Here is a 16956-nt window from a genome sequence, read left to right as displayed (position 1 = left end):
TTTTTTTTTTTTTTATTATCGTTATTATTGTAGGATTTGTGAGCACATGTGTGCATGTGGGGATGAACGAACAACTCAGAATTCAGTTCTTTCCACCCTTTTGTGGGTTCTAGGACTTGAACTCAGCTCCTCAGGCTTAAGCAGCAAACATCTTTGCCTACTGAGATGTCTGGTCAACCCTGGATTGGCATTTTAAAGTCCCAGAGCTAGACTTATTTCTGTGTCCACGTAGAACCTGTCTTCTTGAGGAAGAGGAAGCCAGCAGGCAAGGTGTCCCCACAGCAGTCTGCTGTGCCCACCTGTCTCAGCTTTTGATGATTACCCACCATCTGTGCTCCCAACTATGGAGGCTGGGTTTGCTCACTCACAGGACCCTTTCTGGGTACTTAGAAAAAAGCCAGAATAGGAAAAACCAGTTTTCTTCAGTGGACTCTCACAGGGTGTACAAGCCACACTTAACCTCCTTAGGCCCTGTGCCCAGCAGCGGATACCAACACAAAGGAACTTTGTACTTTTATGGTGTCAGGTTTTTTTGTTTGTTTGTTTTTGTCTCATAGCTTAGGGTAATTTTTTGTCTTACGGGTCTTTGTGTATATTATGGTTCCTGATTTTTGTGTTTTTATGGTGTGTGTGTTACACAGTTTTTAAAGTTCTGGTTTTCTTACTCTTTTGGGTTTTTTTTGTTTTGTTTTTTCGAGACAGGGTTTCTCTGTGTAGCCCTGGCTGTCCTGGAACTCACTCTGTAGACCAGGCTGGTCTCAAACTCAGAAATTCACCTGCCTCTGCCTCCCGAGTGCTGGGATTAAAGGCATGCACCACCACGCCTGGCTATGGATTTTTAAAAAAGAAAAGAAAAGGGCAAGAATAACTCAGTCCCGTTAGCTTGTCAGGCAGTGATGGACCACAGAAAGGAGAGTTGGGTTGGGTGGAGCTGGAGGGATGGCTCTGTCGGTAAGAGCACTGCATGCTCTTCCACTAGACCTGGGCTCAGTTCCTAGGACCCGCATGGAGGCTCCTAACCCCCTGTAACTCAGCTCCACAGTTTCCCGTGCCGTCTTCTGGCCTCTGTGGGCCCCAGTCCTGTGGTGCACAGACATACCTGCAGGCAAACACCCATACACATGATATAAAAATAAATAAATCTTTTTAAAGAAAGAAACCGGGTGGGGAGGATGGGTGGGGATGTGGAAGTGGTATGTACCCATGGCCCAGGTTGGTACAGGGCTGGTGCAGACAGGTACTGGACTGCTGGCTCTAAAGGGAGTGTCACGGACACAGGACTGGGTTTGTGTCTGCCTATGGCTACCCCTGCCTCCTCTCAGCTTGCAGTCTGGCTCCCCCGGTTTCTGGGGTCCTTCCTCCTGCCTGCACTGGCTGACTGGTTCTCTGTCCCCATGGCCTCATCCCTGAGGAGCCAGGTAGTTCTGGCACCTTTCACTGCTTGGATCCTCCCCCCAGAAGGTTAACCACTCCCAGGATGCACAGCTACTCCAGGGCTCCTGATCCCAGCCCAGCACACCTTGCTGTTTCTGAGCTGCTGCTCTCCCACTGTGTTCCTCCCAGAGGGAGTGCTGGGTGCTCCTCCTTTGTCTGTACAACCTGCTGACAGCTGGGTCCAGTGTCCTTTCCCTGTACTTGGTCACCTGCCTTAAGATCTGGCCTCCGTGGTGACTGTGCTAATGCCATGGGGCTGCCTCTTTCCGTGCAGCCCAGAGCCTCCTCTTGACGTCCAGGGTAAAGTCTGAGCTCTCTAGAATAATCTGCCCTCCTGCCTTCCCACTGGGCTCCAGTGATGAAGGCCGTCAGTCAGTATTGTTCTGCTTTTGCCTACCCGGTTTTTTCCTGTGGTGCCCTGACCACGCTGAGGGAGCAAGGTGACTGTCACAGGCTGTGTCTCTGCCCTTCACCTTTACCTCCACTGATTGTGACCTGATGTTTATCTGCAAAGAAGGAGTGTGTGTGTGTGTGTGTGTGTGTGTGTGTGTGTGTGTGTGTGTTGGGGGGGTGTTTTTTCTGGTTCTAGGGATAGATCTCAGGGCTTTATGTATGTTAAATATATACTCTACCCACTCTGATCATTTAAGTTTTATGACTTGCTTGGCACTGGCAGTGCATGCCTTTAATAAACCCAGCAGGCACATCCCTCTGAGTTCAAGGCCAGCCTGTTCTACAGAGCAAGTTCCAGGACAGCCAGGGCTACACAGGGAAACCCTGTCTCCAAAAACCGAATTGTACAACGAATTTTAGAATGTTTCGCCACCCCTCAAAGGAAACCCCATTCTTTAGCCACCACTTAGCAATCTCCCAACTTCTTTGACCCCACATCCATTCATTGCTTCGCCTCCGTGGCTTTGCCTGTTCTGGACATCTCCGAATGAAGCAGTCATGTAACCTATCAGGCTGTGAATCTGTCTTCTCAATTGAGTATTCCATTTCTGGGTCATACTGCAATGTGTGTTGGTGTTTGAATGGACCTTTGTCCATCTGACCGTTGATAGACACATGAGTTATCTCAACCTCTGACTGCTCCTATGTGAGATAAACATTCTTGTGCATGATCTTTGGATCTAACCACCTGAGGAGTTGCCAGTCTCCCTATGTGTCCTTAGCAATAGGACTGCTTTTGAAAGCTTGCTGTCCTCTCTGGGGGGTCACATGTCAGCTTCTGTGTCCATTTCCAGTTTCCATGATGATGCGCCCAAAGACTACAGACAAGTCTCTCTGACAGCCGTGAAGCAGCGGTTTGAGGATAAGTGCTATGAGGAAATCAGTCAGGAAGAGGTACAACCCCGCTTTGTCACTTAGGCTCGTGGTATAGGTGCCTGGATGGCTCTGTGGTCCTTCACTCTGGCCTCCCTACAGGTGCTGAGCTATGCTGACTTGTGCAATGCATTAGGAGTGAAGCAGGAAAGCCCCGAGCCCCCATCTTTCCCTAGCACAGGGGAGATCCACACCTTCCTCAGCTCACCCTCCGGGAGGAGGAGCAAACGGTAAGTCTACTCTGTCCGTAGCCACGCCATGGCACGATCCCTCACAGATGGTAGGTCTCAGTTTCCTTCTTCACACAGCAACCAAGAAATAAGAGCTTCCTAAGGCGGTTTGTACAGCAGCTCCAGGGTAACCCAGGGGCTTGGGCTTGGCCGCATCACCTTTTGTTGTTGTTGTTGTTGGTGGTGGTGGTGGTGGTTTCTTTTGTTTTTTCGAGCCTGTCTGTCTTGTTTTATCTCTGTTACTTTCAGGGAGATGACCCTGAACACAGTAGATCCTGTTCAGGTCTCACCCTGCCTACACCATTATTTATCATGGTGCCCTCTGCTCCATGCTGTGGCACAGTTGATAGTTGGGTTGTGACTTGAGTAGTGTCTTTGTTAGCTGCCCACCCTGTGTCTGCCTTTTGCTATGTAGAGCACATTCTGTCCTTATGTCCCAGACCACCACTTTGGCTATACCGCCTAGAATAACTCCCTCACCCACTGAGTTGTGGATCCCACAGCACTCAGCCTCCCCCTCTGCTAGCCCTGCTTTGGAAGTCCTCAGTGCCCTGTGTGCTCCTGAGCAGCTTCGGTTGGGCACTGGTGCTAGGTGATGCCTGTCATATGAGCCATGAGTGTTCTGTGATGGCTGGGTCCTTGACTTCAATCACTGGTCTCCTGATGTGAGGAGGCAGCAGTGTGGAGTTCACCTCCTTTAAAACCTGCTACAAAATATCTGCACTGCACCTTCCTCTCTGTGGAGTTGGGGAGATCTGGGTCCTCCTGAGGGGGCCACAGTTTACACTGTGCTCTGTATTTGATCCTCTTGACTGACTATTGGGGACAGGGTCACACTTGGGGACATCTCAGACAGACATGTGTACCTACTAGAGGTAGATCACTGATCCTCTAAAGGACCTAATTTCAATGATAAACCGGCTCTCCAGAAAGCCCTTCATAGCCCCTTCAGAAGGGGCTTCCAATGAGACCTCCAGGGTAACATGGGACAACCACATCACCCTGAAGACATCAGCAGAAAGGCCTGGTGAGCACAGCAAGCTCTCCCAGAGGTAGACAGCTCTGTAGTTCTCTAGCCCTGACCCCAGGTAGGCAGGTTGTTTGTTGGCCCTGCACTGTTCCTGTCTGGTGTGTCTAGTACCCTATAGGGTGATGAGTCTTTCTGCCAGTTACAAGAAGGGCCCAGGGCCCAAAGCTGGCCTAGACTGAAGCCTAACCTTGCCCAGTTCTTCCTCCAGTGGATCCCCTGCCCTGAGGGCTCGCATCTGCCCTAGCTTCGTATGTGTTTTCTAGAACACAAGGTGAGAGCCAGGGGCGTGTGGGCATTAAGGCACACATAGAGAGCATCATGTGGGTTCTCCAGGTGCTGCCATCTGTGACCAGGGCTTAAGGACTCTCCCTACCTTGCAGGAAGCGTGAGAACAGCCTTCAGGAGGACAGAGGCAGCTTTGTCACCACACCCACCGCAGAGCTATCGAACCAGGAGGAGACATTGCTAGGCAGCCTTCTGGACTGGAGCCTGGACTGTTGCTCTGGCTATGAGGGAGACCAGGAGAGCGAAGGCGAGAAGGAGGGTGATGGTGAGTGCTGGGGAAGGGATACGGCATGTGGGTAACTCATGATCTGAGAGCCATCTGTGCTGAGGAAAGAAGCGAACACGCGGGTCAAGGGTTTCCCCCACCTAGCAGGGAGAGAGGATATACCATCTCTATCTGGGTCTTTGTTGGGCAGATTCGCGCGCGCGCGCGCGTGTGTGTGTGTGTGTGTGTGTGTGTGTGTGTGTGTGTGTGTGTGTGTGTGTTTACTGCGTGTGTATTTACTGCAGGAGGTCCTCTTCCCCATGTTCTGGCCAGGACAACTGATGTAGGCAAGTTTCACCTGCTTTTCCAATTGCTTGCTTTTGTGTCCACTCAGATAAAATAAGTTAGGTGACCAGTTTGTCACTTTTTGCTGCCCTGTGAGTTATCAAGGGGAACCTTTCCAGCTTGAGAAAGTCAAGCTCACAGACAAGGCTCTTACCTAAGCAATAGCCTGGGCCCCCCAGTCCTGAGCAGCTGTAGGGTCCCAAGTTCTAATACTTAAGCTATAAACACCTCATGTTTTTCCCAGTCACAGCTCCCAGCAGACTCCTTGATGTCACTGTGGTCTACCTGAACCCAGAAGAACATTGCTGCCAGGAGTCCAGTGATGAGGAGGCCTGGCCAGAGGACATGAGCCACCCAGCAGCAGGCCCCCAGGCACCTCCAGCCCCAGCTCCCAGGCCCCTTCTCTGCAGTAGGGGAGATCCGGGCAAGGACGTTACGACCTCAGGGTACTCCTCTGTTAGCAGCTCCAGTCCCATAAGCTCCCTGGATGGTGGCATGGAGGGCTCTCCCCAATCTACCTCAGTGCTCTCTGTGGGCAGCCACTCAAGCACAAAGCCTTGCCACCATCAGGCCAAGAAGTCATGTTTACAGTGTCGTCCCCCAAATTCCCCAGAGAGCGGTGTTCACCAGCAACCGGTAAAGCGCCAAAACCTATCTGTACACAGTGACGAGGACACGAACCTGGGCTTCCTGAAGCTCTGAGTGTGTTAGCCTTCACTGTGGTGAATGTTTACTGAGGGAGGGCTGCTGTTTCTCTAGGACACTGCCTATGGGTACTGTGCAGATCCTTAGGGGAGTTCAGTGCAAGCTGTCGGGACAGTGAGCTCAGTGAAAAGCTCAGCTTCTTCTGTAGGACAGCAGCCACCCAGCTGTCATGCCTGCCTGTGAAACTCATCCCTCATCTTCTGTGTCCTGCTGTCCCGGGAGCATGAGCCTCTGTGTCCTGCTGTCCTGGGAGCATGAGCCTCTGTGTCCTGCTGTCCTGGGAGCATGAGCTTCTATGTCCTGCTGTCCTGGGAGCATGAGCCTCCTTGGAATACCAGCGGCCCAGGTGGCTTGACACAGTTCAAACCCTTGCTGGCAAGTCTTGTATTAGGCCAGTGAGGAGCTCTCAAGTGAAGACAGCACTCTATTCCCACACACACACCCCTTCGGCCTGGGAGCCTGCGTCCCTGCATATCAGTGTTGACTATAGCCTAATGGTGTATGAGGCCCTTAAAGCTGGGGTTGTGGGCATCCCTGTCCCTCCCAGAGTGGTTTGTCTGTGTCCCGTTGTATCCATGTGACCGTATTTCTGCACTGAATTTCTAGGCCATTCTTTGCCCGTCTATATTTCTACATTTCTTCTAATGGGGAAAAAGAAGGAAGCATTTGAAATAGAGGTTATTAAATAAAGATAACATCCCCAATATTACTGTGCTTCAACTGAAAAAAAGAGAAAATCTAGTCCCAGGAGTCCCAACGGGCAGAAGGACCTCAGAAACGGAAACTGATACCCCCGCCCCTTGGTTCTAGCCATATGTTCTTTACTTGTGAAAAATGAATCTTTCTAGAGGATGACCATAATCAATCACTTGTGATACCCAAGTCCACAGAGACGCAAGAGAGTGAGAATTCAGAAGAGTTGCTGGTTTTGTGGCTGGATTCCGTGGGAAGAAACCAGAAGGGGCTGGTCCCTTTGTGCTGGTCATCGAATGCTTTGCCTCCTGGTTTATGAGGCAGGGGTGTTCAACACCTGGGAAGTTTGCTGAAGCCTGAGCAGATATGCTGACCCTGCCAAGTGTACCTCTGTCTCCTCTCGAAGAAAGTACCAGGAGTGCCCCGGATACCCTTGAACCACAAGCACAGACAAACTCATTAGCTCTGCTTTCTGTTCCATCCCAATGGCAGCTCTTTTTTACTACTGTTAGAAGCATTCTGACCGCCCTGCCAAGGCATTTGGATTGTCCCGCACCTCTGAGTGTTCACCTGGGATGTGTCGGCCTCCTCCCATGAGGGGCCAGTAATACCTCCCTCACAGGAATGCCATGAGGATTGGATGCATGAGTGGTGATGACCCCTTTCCTGCCTTCCGCCTTGTTCCCCATGGCTCCCTGTAAGAGTACTTGTCACCTGTGGAGGGGACCTGGGTTTGCTTCCTAGCACCCACATGATGGTTCACAGTCACCTTAAATTCTACTTGGAAGGTATCTCACCTCTGTGGCCACCAGGTCTACATGTGGCACACATAAACATATATGGTCCACACACACAATAAGATCTCAGCCCACCTCCTGCCTGCACCTGTAGGAAACATGACTCCAGGCACACACCTGGGTCCCTCTGACTTCTATGAGGTGTTAGTCTCCACAGGTCTTAAGTTGCCCTGGGCTACTGGAGGCCCAGTGTAAGTAGGAGTGCCCATCTTCTGTCCCAAATACGGCAATGGGACTGCCTAGATCTCAGTCCCTTTCCCATTTGATGCTGGGCTGACAGCTTTCTTGCTCATTTTGTACCTAAACAACCAGGGTTACCTTACTTCTTGGGCTCTAGAACTACTAATTTATATCTCCAGTTCTGCTGGGCACTGCTCCCTGTCATTTCTTTCAGCAGCCAAGCACATTTTTCACTAGAAACAAATCGAGAAGCTGTGTCTAGCAGCAGGCGTCTAAGAGATGGGAGAAGGAGGCTGCAGAGACGGCTCGTATTTGTAGCATTTGCTGCTTGACCAGAGGACCTGGATTCAGATCCACAGACCCATATGGTGGCTCTCAACCATCCATAAGAACAGTTTCAGAAGATCCAGTTCCCTCTTCAGGCCTCCCTGGACACTAGGCATTCAAGTTGTACGTTGACATAGAAGTGTTTTAATTTAGAAATATTGAGATGGAGACAGGAAGGTCATGAGTTGAAGGTCATCAGCTACATAGTGAATTGAAGGCCAGCTGAGACTACATGAGATTGCACAAACAATCTGACTTGATGGAGAACATAGAATAATGTGCTGATATTTATCATTTATTGTTTCAGAAAGCATATTTGGGGGCTGGAGAGATGGCTCAGTGGTTAAGAGCACTGACTGCTTTTCCAAAGGTCCTGAGTTCAATTCCCAGCAACCACATGGTGGCTCACAACCATCTGTAATGAGATCTGATGCCTTCTTCTGGGAGTGTCAAAAGACAGCTACAGTGTACTTACATATAATAAATAAATCTTTAAAAAAAAAAAAAAAGGACTGGTGAGATGGCTCATTGGGTAAGAGCACCAGACTGCTCTTCCGAAGGTCCTGAGTTCAAATCCCAGCAACCACATGGTGGCTCACAACCATACGTAACAAGGTCTGACGCCCTCTTCTGGAGTGTCTGAAGACAGCTACAGTGTACTTACATATAATAAATAAATAAAATCTTAAAAAAAAAAAAGAAAAGAAAGAAAGCAGGTAGGTTTCTAAGTTCAAGGCCAGCTTGGTCTACATAGTTCAGAAGTTAGGGCAACAATGAACAATGAGACCCCATTACCAACAACAACAAAGCTCACTTCAGCAGCACATCTAACCTGGACAAGAACAGATTAGCATGGCCCCTACACATATGTTGAGAACAATTTTTTTACTTAGAGCTTTAGCATAAAATACGGTGCTGATGAGTCTAGGGGTGTTGGTGGGTACTTAACCCAGCATACATGAGGCCCAGGGTTCTGACAAGTTAGAAGCCATTCTGGGCCTCCTGAGACTCTCAGTAAAATCAAAGTGAAATATATTATGGAGAAGGTAAATAAATAGCATCCAATACTAAACACAAGACTGAGTGGTGGTGGGACATGCCCTTGATCCCAGCACTCAGGAGGCAGAGGCAGGTAGATTTATGTGAGAGATCAAGGCCAGCCTTGTCTACAGAGCGAGTTCTAGGGCAAACAAGGTCTATCCCAAACAAGTCAATATGAACCATGAATTGACAAGGTGGCCTAGCTTGGTAGATGTTTGAGGGCAAAGACCGTTGCTCTGAGCCTTAGCTGCAGTGTTTGCATGAGTTCTATCCACCGCCTCCTGGCCATTCCCTGGGCTTCAGCCTCCCCTCCCCCTACTATCCGTCACTCCTCTGTCTCTTGCACAACCTTCCATGACGTAGACCAGCTTAGTAGACCTATTCTAAGTGCCACATGCTCCAGATTCCCTGGGCTTCGTTGTTCACGTCTGGCGCCAGACATTCCTACGCTGTTCCTTGACCCAGTTCTAATATCGTCTTCCGGCCATATGCTTGATCACTAAGTCACCCTGGACTCGGCAAGACCGCTTATCTCTGCTTTCAAAGTAGGTTCGGCAAAACCTGGTTAAGACAGAAAACCAAACATTAGAGGGTCACGGATGCCCTGCCAGAAGAGCATTATCTGATTAGCCAAATCGGAGGCTATCTTATCTACTCTGGCATCGTCCAGGTTCCAGCAGAGCCTCTGCATCCGCCCTGGGGGTGGGGTTAGGGCGGGGCCTGGGGTGATGGGTGGAGCTTGAGATGGATTCGCGTTTTGGAGCAGGATTTGCTTGCTCTGCTCAAGATTGGGTAGCCTGCCCGGAAGTGGGCGGCCTTCTGCCCGGAAGGCGCGGGACTCCTTGGCGGCGGCAAAAAATGCTTGGTGTTAAAGGAAACTACCTACTACCCGCAGACTGTGCGCACCGGTGGGTCTCGTGCAACAGAAGGGAATTGGGCGGACGGGCGCGAGGTTCGGAGGCTCACATAGTACCTGTCCTCAGGCTGGTAGCGGAGCTGCAGGGCGCCTTGGACTCCTGCGCCGATCGGCAGCGGCAGTTGGAGCGGAGCCTGCGCGTTTCCAGGAGGCTGCTGCAGGTCTGGTACGCGGACCCAGGACCTCTCCTGGCCAGTCCCTCCTCGGACCATCAGGATTATGCAGGGTCCCAGGGCCTAGAAGGCCAAGTACAACTGCAAGCTTTTAGACTCCGGTTGCCATTGCTATCCTTCCCCCCTTATCCTTCAGGGTCTGAGGCGGGAGTCTGCTTAGGATGTTTGGACCATACCATGGCTGCCCTGTCTTTGCAGGGAACCAGCCAGGACCCCATCTCCAGTTCCAGAAACCAAGGAAGAGGACCCAAGTCCAGGTAAACGTCAGCTGCTTTTTACGGGTGCTGTCCCTGTCCTTTCTCTGGCTTGCTGTCATGGGGGAATCCGTCCTGGGACAGTGAGGAGGAATTCTTGCATGGTTCTTGACGTTCATAGCATGTGCACCGAGTTCTCAAGACCTCGCGGAGTTGGAACTTTTGACCCAGGCACTGGAGAAGGCTGTACGTGTGAGGAAAGGTGTGTCCAATGCTGGACAAAGAGGCAGGACCCCTACTCTGACATCTAAGGCGGCCACTTCTGGTGCCACTGCCTCTTCCTATCCTCGGGCTCCCAGCCGGGGTGGCAGCCGTGTATTGGGCGCAAGATCCACCAAGGGTATACAACGGGCCACAGCCCCTGCCAAGGATTACCCTGAGTGCAAACTTCGACCAAGGGGAGATAAGACCCATGTAAGAACACAAGACCAAACTACTGGGTATGGACCAGGCCTCAGGGACCAACAGATGACCCCATCATCTGCTCATCACACCACAGAACTCTTCACATTAAAGGAGAAGGGGTAAGCTGCCCAGACCCTCCCATCCTGACAGGGCATTGAGCTGGTTGAGGAAGCCCCTGATGCCGACCCGTAAGGGTCATGCACTGAAGCAGACAGGGCAGAACAGGGTTAGGATGGTATCGGGTTTGTCCTTCTGGAGCCTGACCAGCCCACGGGCTCTCTGGACCGGGCGAGCACCCACGCTCCTCTAGAAACCCTTTTCAAAAAAGCCTGTCAGAGTTAGACTGTTAAAGGAGAGGAGGCGAGGAGGCTCGCTCCTAATGGGTTCTGAGCCATGAGTAAGAATGGCAGCCCCTAGAATGTGAGGCAACTGCTCTTAGCATTGGCTTCTCCTCACAGGACTCTCCTGCAGTTACCTGCGGCCTTCAGGAAGGCAGTGTCTCAGAATTCCTGGTAAGGCTGAGTGGACTCAGAGACAGGAAAACATCCCAGACATGGGGACGGGAGGTCCCTGCTTGTGCACGCTGGTCCCTGTGCACGCTGAGACTCTGCTTCATTTGAGCTGGTCCAGTCAGCTCAGGCCAGCAGCTTTGACATTCCCCGTTCAACCAAGCGAGCTTTTGTCTGTTCTGTCCTTCTTGTTTTAACGTGGCGTGCGTGTGTGTTTGGGTGAGTGTGTCACAGGAGAGGGAGTGGGAGTGCCCGGATCTGGAGTCGCAGGTGGTTGTGAGCTGCCTGAGTCCGTGCTGGGAGCCCAACTCAGGTCCTCTATTAAAGGACCACTGCATGCTCTTAACCGCTGTCTCCAGCCCCAGTCACTCAAGTCTTAAGGGCTGAATGTGACACTTAGTCTACAAATTCCAGACTGTCTTCCTTCTGGAATTACAGTAATGGGTCCCATTTCATAGAGGTGCTGTGTTGTCAAACAGTGGCTCCTCTCACATGTTTGTACTGTGCCTGGTAAGACCTCTCCTGCCCCCTTGTTTTGGACAATATCTCTAGGTTCCCTGAGGCTTCAGTTGCCTCCTCCTGCCATCTAGCAAAGCCATCCACCCGGGGGCTATGCCCCAGCCCGTCACTTCCCCTGTGTCTTGAGCTATACTCGGGTTGGTTAGAATAACCTTGTTCCTCCGGTGTGTCTTTGGGCCTGTTTCAGCCTGTGGGCCCAGCTCAACTCTGTACGAACCAACGACGCCACAGATGCCACCAGAGCCGCCAAAACTCAGTTCCTCCACAAACTCCAGATGGCTGTATCCTTACTGTCATGGGGGAGCTGGGCATCCTAGAACAGGCTCTAAGCCAGGCAGGTTTGAGAAAGGACCAATGTGGCCTGTGACACGCAGCGCTGTGTCTCCAAACTCATCTTGGGTGGGAGGGTTGGGTCTGGCCACAGACGTCTCCCTAACCAATACCCAGCCAGGCTGTTCCAGACACAGGCCCAGTGCTGCAGAGGTGGAGGCACACGCGCGGACCCTGAGGAAGGCCTGTACGCTGCTGAGACTTCGTATGCAAAAGGAGCTTGCAACAGGTCAGTGGTCCTGACTGGAGCTTGTGAGAGGGACAGGCAGGGTTTGGGGACCGTCATGGACCCTGCTCGCCTTCCTTAACTTGTGTAGCTCCCACTGACTGGATGCAGGAGTACCGACGCCTGCTCACCCTGGAAGGACTGCAGACCGTTGTTGGACAGTGTCTCCACAGGATACAGGCACTGCAAGCAGGTGAGGTTCTAGCCCAGCACTACCTGTGCTGAGGTCGGAATTAGGGTCGGATAAAGCAGGAAATTATTTCTTGGTGGGGGGAGTTGTTATACCCCTTTTTATTCCTAAATAACTATTGGCAGTTTCTGTCCCATGACTGGTTGCATAGATCCTGAGTAAACAACACAGAAACACTATAATTTATTATATATGTGTGTGTGTATATGTATATATGTGTGTGTGTGTGTATGTATATATGTGTGTGTATGTGTATGTATATATATGTGTGTGTATGTATATATGTGTGTGTGTATGTGTATGTATATATGTGTGTGTATATGTGTGTGTATGTACATATGTGTGTATGTGTATGTATGTATATATATGTGTGTGTGTATGTGTATATATATATATATATATATGTGTGTGTGTGTGTGTGTGTGTGTGTGTATACACTGTGCTGAGAGAGGTTGTTTCGAGCTTTTCTAATTCTTCCATCTGATGAAACTACACAAATGTCAGTCACTTGCCAATCTTGTCTCAATGGATGCTTCTGCTCTGTCAGCCTGTCCTCGGGGTGCTCCAGGTCCATCCCATTGATGGGGATGTCCTCTCTGTTCTCTTCCTCCCTCTCCTCCCTCCCCTCCCCCTGCCCCATTACTCACTCACTTTCCAGCCCCGTCTCCTTCTCCTTTTCTGCCCAATCAGAATCCCCAGCCATTTGCTGACCAATCATGAACAAATAGGGAACATTATTCACAATGCATTGGTTAATACAGCACCCCAATATTAGGTTACAGTGTGGTCTGGGACATAGCATTCAGCTTCTGAATATATAGCACACGAGCTGAGCCTCCGTCGCTCTAACCTGCCTTGCCTGTGACTTTGGAAGGAAGGGCTGCCAGCCCAGAGCCCAGAGGCAGGCAAACCCATTACACTATGCATACTTCAGGCTGCTACACTCTAGGGTGGGGCTTTTGTTCAGTTTGTTTGCTTTGGTTGGTTTTTTGAGACAGGGTTTCTCTGTGTAGTCCTGGCTGTCCTGGAACTCACTCTGTAGTCCAAGACAGACAGCCTTGAGCTCTGATCTACCTACCTCTGTCCTGGGATTGAAGGTGTACGCTACCTCCTAACTTATTCTAGGTTGTTTTAAAAGCTCAGCTTTGTATCCCTTAGAGCCAAACATACAACTGACAGTAGGGAAGGGGGGCGCCTGGAAAGCTAAGTTCTGGCCTGTAAGAAGAGAGACCTTGGTGAAGGCTGTCACCCCATGAGACTATAAGTGTCTCTTCTTATAGCTGTGACAGACGAACTTCCAGGAGTATGCCTTGCAGAGAAGCCCACTCAGGCCTCATCCGTCTGCGGAGGAGAGGTGGGCTCTTCCTGGAGCCCTGAACTCCTTCTCTACGCTAGCACCGAGGAGCTGCAGACCTTGGCCACCTTGAAGCTTCGGGTGGCTGTGCTAGACCAGCAGATCCATCTAGAAAAGGTACTTCGAGGGCAGGAGGTGATGGTGCACCTAGGTTCCTGGGAGCCAGTGACCTTACTGAGGGTGGCACTGACTCCCAGGTAAGTCTCAGGAGAAGCAGCACCTGGGATAGGTTGTGACAGTGAGCCTCTGGGCCTCCATGTGAGCTGGAACATCCTCATGGGCAGGATGTCTAGAATCTGAGGAAGGAAAGAGGGTGGAATCCCAGGGTTGCCCACTGAGGTCTCTGTACTGTTCCCCAGGTTCTGATGGCTGAACTCCTTCCTCTGATAAACACCCAGGAGCCAGGAGGACCGCCTTGGCTGGCATTGTGTCGGGCTACATACAGTCTGCTCTGTGAGGGAGGCGAACGCTTCCTCACAGTCCTTCGAGATGACCCTGCTGACTAAGCAGTCCAGGCAGACAAGCCTCTGTGGGAGAGCCCCCTCCTCTCGGCTGGAGTCCTGAACAGGGATTGAGGGAGATTTTCCAGCTTGGGGGAGCTGAGAGCGCAGAGCTATAACCTCACTGAGAAAGCTGCGTGGCCAGGGTGCTTCCCCTTCCCCCCAAGCTCCTCTTAGCCACCCAAGAAGTTGGGCTCAGCTTTCTGCCTTCCTGGGGGAGTCCTTGGCCACCTCTACTTTCACTGTATACCTACAGATTTCCTGTAATGACACTAGAACTCCTTTAGGAAGTGTATTTAAATTATATCACACTAGGGTTTGATAAGGAGATTTTTGGATTCTTGTTTCTTTCTTTGTGGTTTTAAGAATTGTATCGATTAACAGGGTGGGAGGCAGAGGCAAGTGATTCTGTGAGTTCAAAGCCACCTTGATCTACAGAGCAAGTTCTAGGACAGCCAGGACCATACAGAGAAAACCCTGTCTCAAAAAAACAAAATGAAAAGACTTGTATCAACTAAGGGGTCTGGAGCGGGCCTGCAATCTCACAGGGGAGGCTGAAGGAAGAGCATCTGAGTTTAAGGCCAGCCTGAACTCTGTTTAAATAAAATAAAGGAAGGGGTTTACCAATAAAAATTCAAAAGTCTGGGCTGGAGAGATGGCTTGGTGGTTAAGAGTACTGACTGCTCTTCCAGGGGTCCTGAGTTCAAGTCTCAGCAACCACATGATGGCTCACAACCATCTTTAATGGGATCTGATGCCCTCTTCTGGTGTATCTGAAGACAGCTACAGTGTACTTATATACATAAAATAAATAGACCTTTTTTAAAAAACTCAAAAGTATGCGAGGCCAGCCTGGTCTACAGAGTGAGTTCCAGGACAGCCAGGGCTACACAGAGAAACCCTGTCTGAAAAAAACAAAACAAAACAAAAAAAACCAACAACAACAACAAAGAAAAAAATCAAAAGTATAACATTGTCTCTTCTGCATAGGGGAAGGTGAAAAAAATCATTAACATTTGTCCCCTGGTACCCCTGAAAGCCATAAGCCACATCAGAACAGACTTGCCCCTGCCCATGACCATCCTCCCACGTGCCCACACCACCACTCCATCCCCATTGTCACCTGGGACCAGCCTGTGAAGGTCTCTGCTTCCTGCTGAGTATCCCTCGCTTATGGCACTGTCCCCTCCTAGGCTTCACCCTATGGAAGGGGTTTGTTTCTTCCATAGGAGAGGAAAGGGCAGGGGACAGGGCTGTAGCCTCTGCAGCAATTATGGATTGCGTCCTGTGTGGGGCTTCCTGCAAGAATCTCAAGGACTCCTAGGCTGTTCCCCAGAGTTTTGTTTTATTTTGGGGGCTGGAGTTAGAGCTCAGTAGTTAAGAGTATCCACATGACTCAGAGCTGCCTGTCGCTCCAGTTCCACTTAGCTTGCAGCTAAGCACTGCACACATACGATGAGCTACATACATGCAGACAGAATACCCATATGAATAAAACAATAGGTTTAAATATGTGAATGTGGGTACCTACATGGAAACCTGCACCTCACGTGTATCTGATGCCTGCAGAAGCCAACCAGGTCACAGTTGGTGGTGAGCTGCCACAAAGATGTTGGGGACCAAACCTGGGTCCTCTACAAGGGCACCAAGTGCTCTTAACTGCTGAGCCCTCTTTCCAGCTCCTAGATTTTTTGTTAAAAGGCTTTAGCTGATCATTGTGTCCAACACCTTTAATCCCAGTACTTCAGAAACTGAGGCCAGTATATCTCAGAGTTAAAGGCCAACTGGGTCTATATGTTATGACCCTGTCTCAAAAGAGAAAAAATTATTTTTAATACGGGTGTATAACACCTGTGTACAAGCTCAAAAAGAAAGCATCAGACTCCTGTAGCTAGAGTTAAAGGCTGCCAGATGGATCTGCTGGAAGCAGAATTTGGGGCCTTTTGAAGATTAGCAAGTGACCTTTTTGTGTGTTTCTTAGGGTCTGCCTATGTGGCCTTCACTGGCCTGGAACTCAATATGTAGGCCAGGTTGGACTCACTGAGACCCGCCTGTCTCTCCCTCCTGAGAACTGGGATTAAAGGTACTGAGATAAAAGTACCATCATGCCCCTAAGCAAGCATTCTTTTTTTTTTTTTTTTTTTTTTTTGAGACAGGGTTTCTCTGTGTAGTCTTGGCTGTCCTGGAACTCACTTTGTAGACCAGGCTGGCCTCGAACTCAGAAATCCACCTGTCTCTGCCTCCCAAGTGCTGGGATTAAAGGCGTGCGCCACCACTGCCCGGCCTAAGCAAGCATTCTTAGCCACTAAGCCATTTCTTCCGTCCCAGGTCCGAGACAGGATCTCACTGTGTAGCTCAGCCTGCTCTCCAACTCCTAGCTCTCCTGTCTGTTTCACGAGAGTGGGGATTTTAGTTTATTTTAAGAGGACTTAACTGTATCCCAAGCATCTCTCCCGCTGGCTACGAGAATCGTGTTCTACAGCTCTGGAGCCTCACCAAACTGGGGAGCGGAGGGGAACCTTTCACAGAGGAGAACAGCCTCTATCACAAGGGACGCGGGGAGTGTGCGAGAGTAAAACCTGGCCTAAGGAGAGCCAGGTGAGGTCTGTAGGTGAAGGGAGTGAGCTAGATAATGGTTAAGCACCTTACTCTGGTTTCCAGCAGAGGGTCCTTCTTACAAAGAAAAGACTACAAAGGTCAGTCCTGCCGACCAAATTAGTCAAAACAGCCCCGGGTAAGGGCTGGGAGTGAATTAGAGACTGAAGTAGAACATAAAAACCGTGGACTGAGAAGTGTCTCCCGGAACAGAACCAAGAATCTTTGAGCCAAGAGAGGAGGCTACTCCACCCTGTCAAGCTAGCACCCAGCCTTAGCAGAGTGCCCCTGACTAGAACCATCCCTTAGACAAACCAAGCCATTTATTTATTTATTTATTTATTTATAAATCAGCCTCCTGCTACCTGGAAAACTTATGCCCAAGTG

General features: G+C 50.3%; 2 protein-coding genes across 3 annotated transcripts in view; both read left to right on the top strand.

Moving 5' to 3' along the window:
- The window catches only part of Ccnf (cyclin F), a 26741-nt gene extending 18925 nt beyond the window's left edge, over positions 1–7816 (top strand). The window contains exons 14-17 of the mRNA XM_021221184.2: positions 2682–2781; positions 2863–2990; positions 4401–4570; positions 5100–7816. Of these exons, the coding sequence (XP_021076843.1) occupies positions 2682–2781; positions 2863–2990; positions 4401–4570; positions 5100–5557 (856 nt within the window). The 3' untranslated portion in view covers positions 5558–7816. The remainder of the gene's footprint in view (positions 1–2681; positions 2782–2862; positions 2991–4400; positions 4571–5099) is intronic.
- A 1534-nt stretch (positions 7817–9350) lies between these two features.
- On the top strand, positions 9351–14803 carry Tedc2 (tubulin epsilon and delta complex 2). 2 transcript variants are annotated; one of them, XM_021221562.2, is made up of 10 exons: positions 9351–9506; positions 9582–9680; positions 9886–9944; positions 10063–10465; positions 10805–10858; positions 11562–11655; positions 11822–11933; positions 12022–12123; positions 13401–13591; positions 13834–14803. In XM_021221562.2, exons 1-10 carry the CDS (start codon positions 9457–9459, stop codon positions 13978–13980), a joined length of 1311 nt encoding a protein of 436 aa, XP_021077221.1. In that variant the 5' UTR covers positions 9351–9456; the 3' UTR covers positions 13981–14803. The 2 variants fall into 2 exon arrangements, with proteins under 2 accessions (XP_021077221.1, XP_029388911.1); XM_029533051.1 differs by having other exon boundaries at positions 9434–9680; positions 13834–14300.
- Positions 14804–16956: the final 2153 nt, after the last annotated feature.

The sequence above is a fragment of the Mus pahari genome, chromosome 21 (genome assembly GCF_900095145.1).
Source record: "Mus pahari chromosome 21, PAHARI_EIJ_v1.1, whole genome shotgun sequence".
Classification (NCBI taxonomy): domain Eukaryota; kingdom Metazoa; phylum Chordata; class Mammalia; order Rodentia; family Muridae; genus Mus; species Mus pahari.
This window is presented reverse-complemented; position numbering and strand designations above follow the sequence as displayed.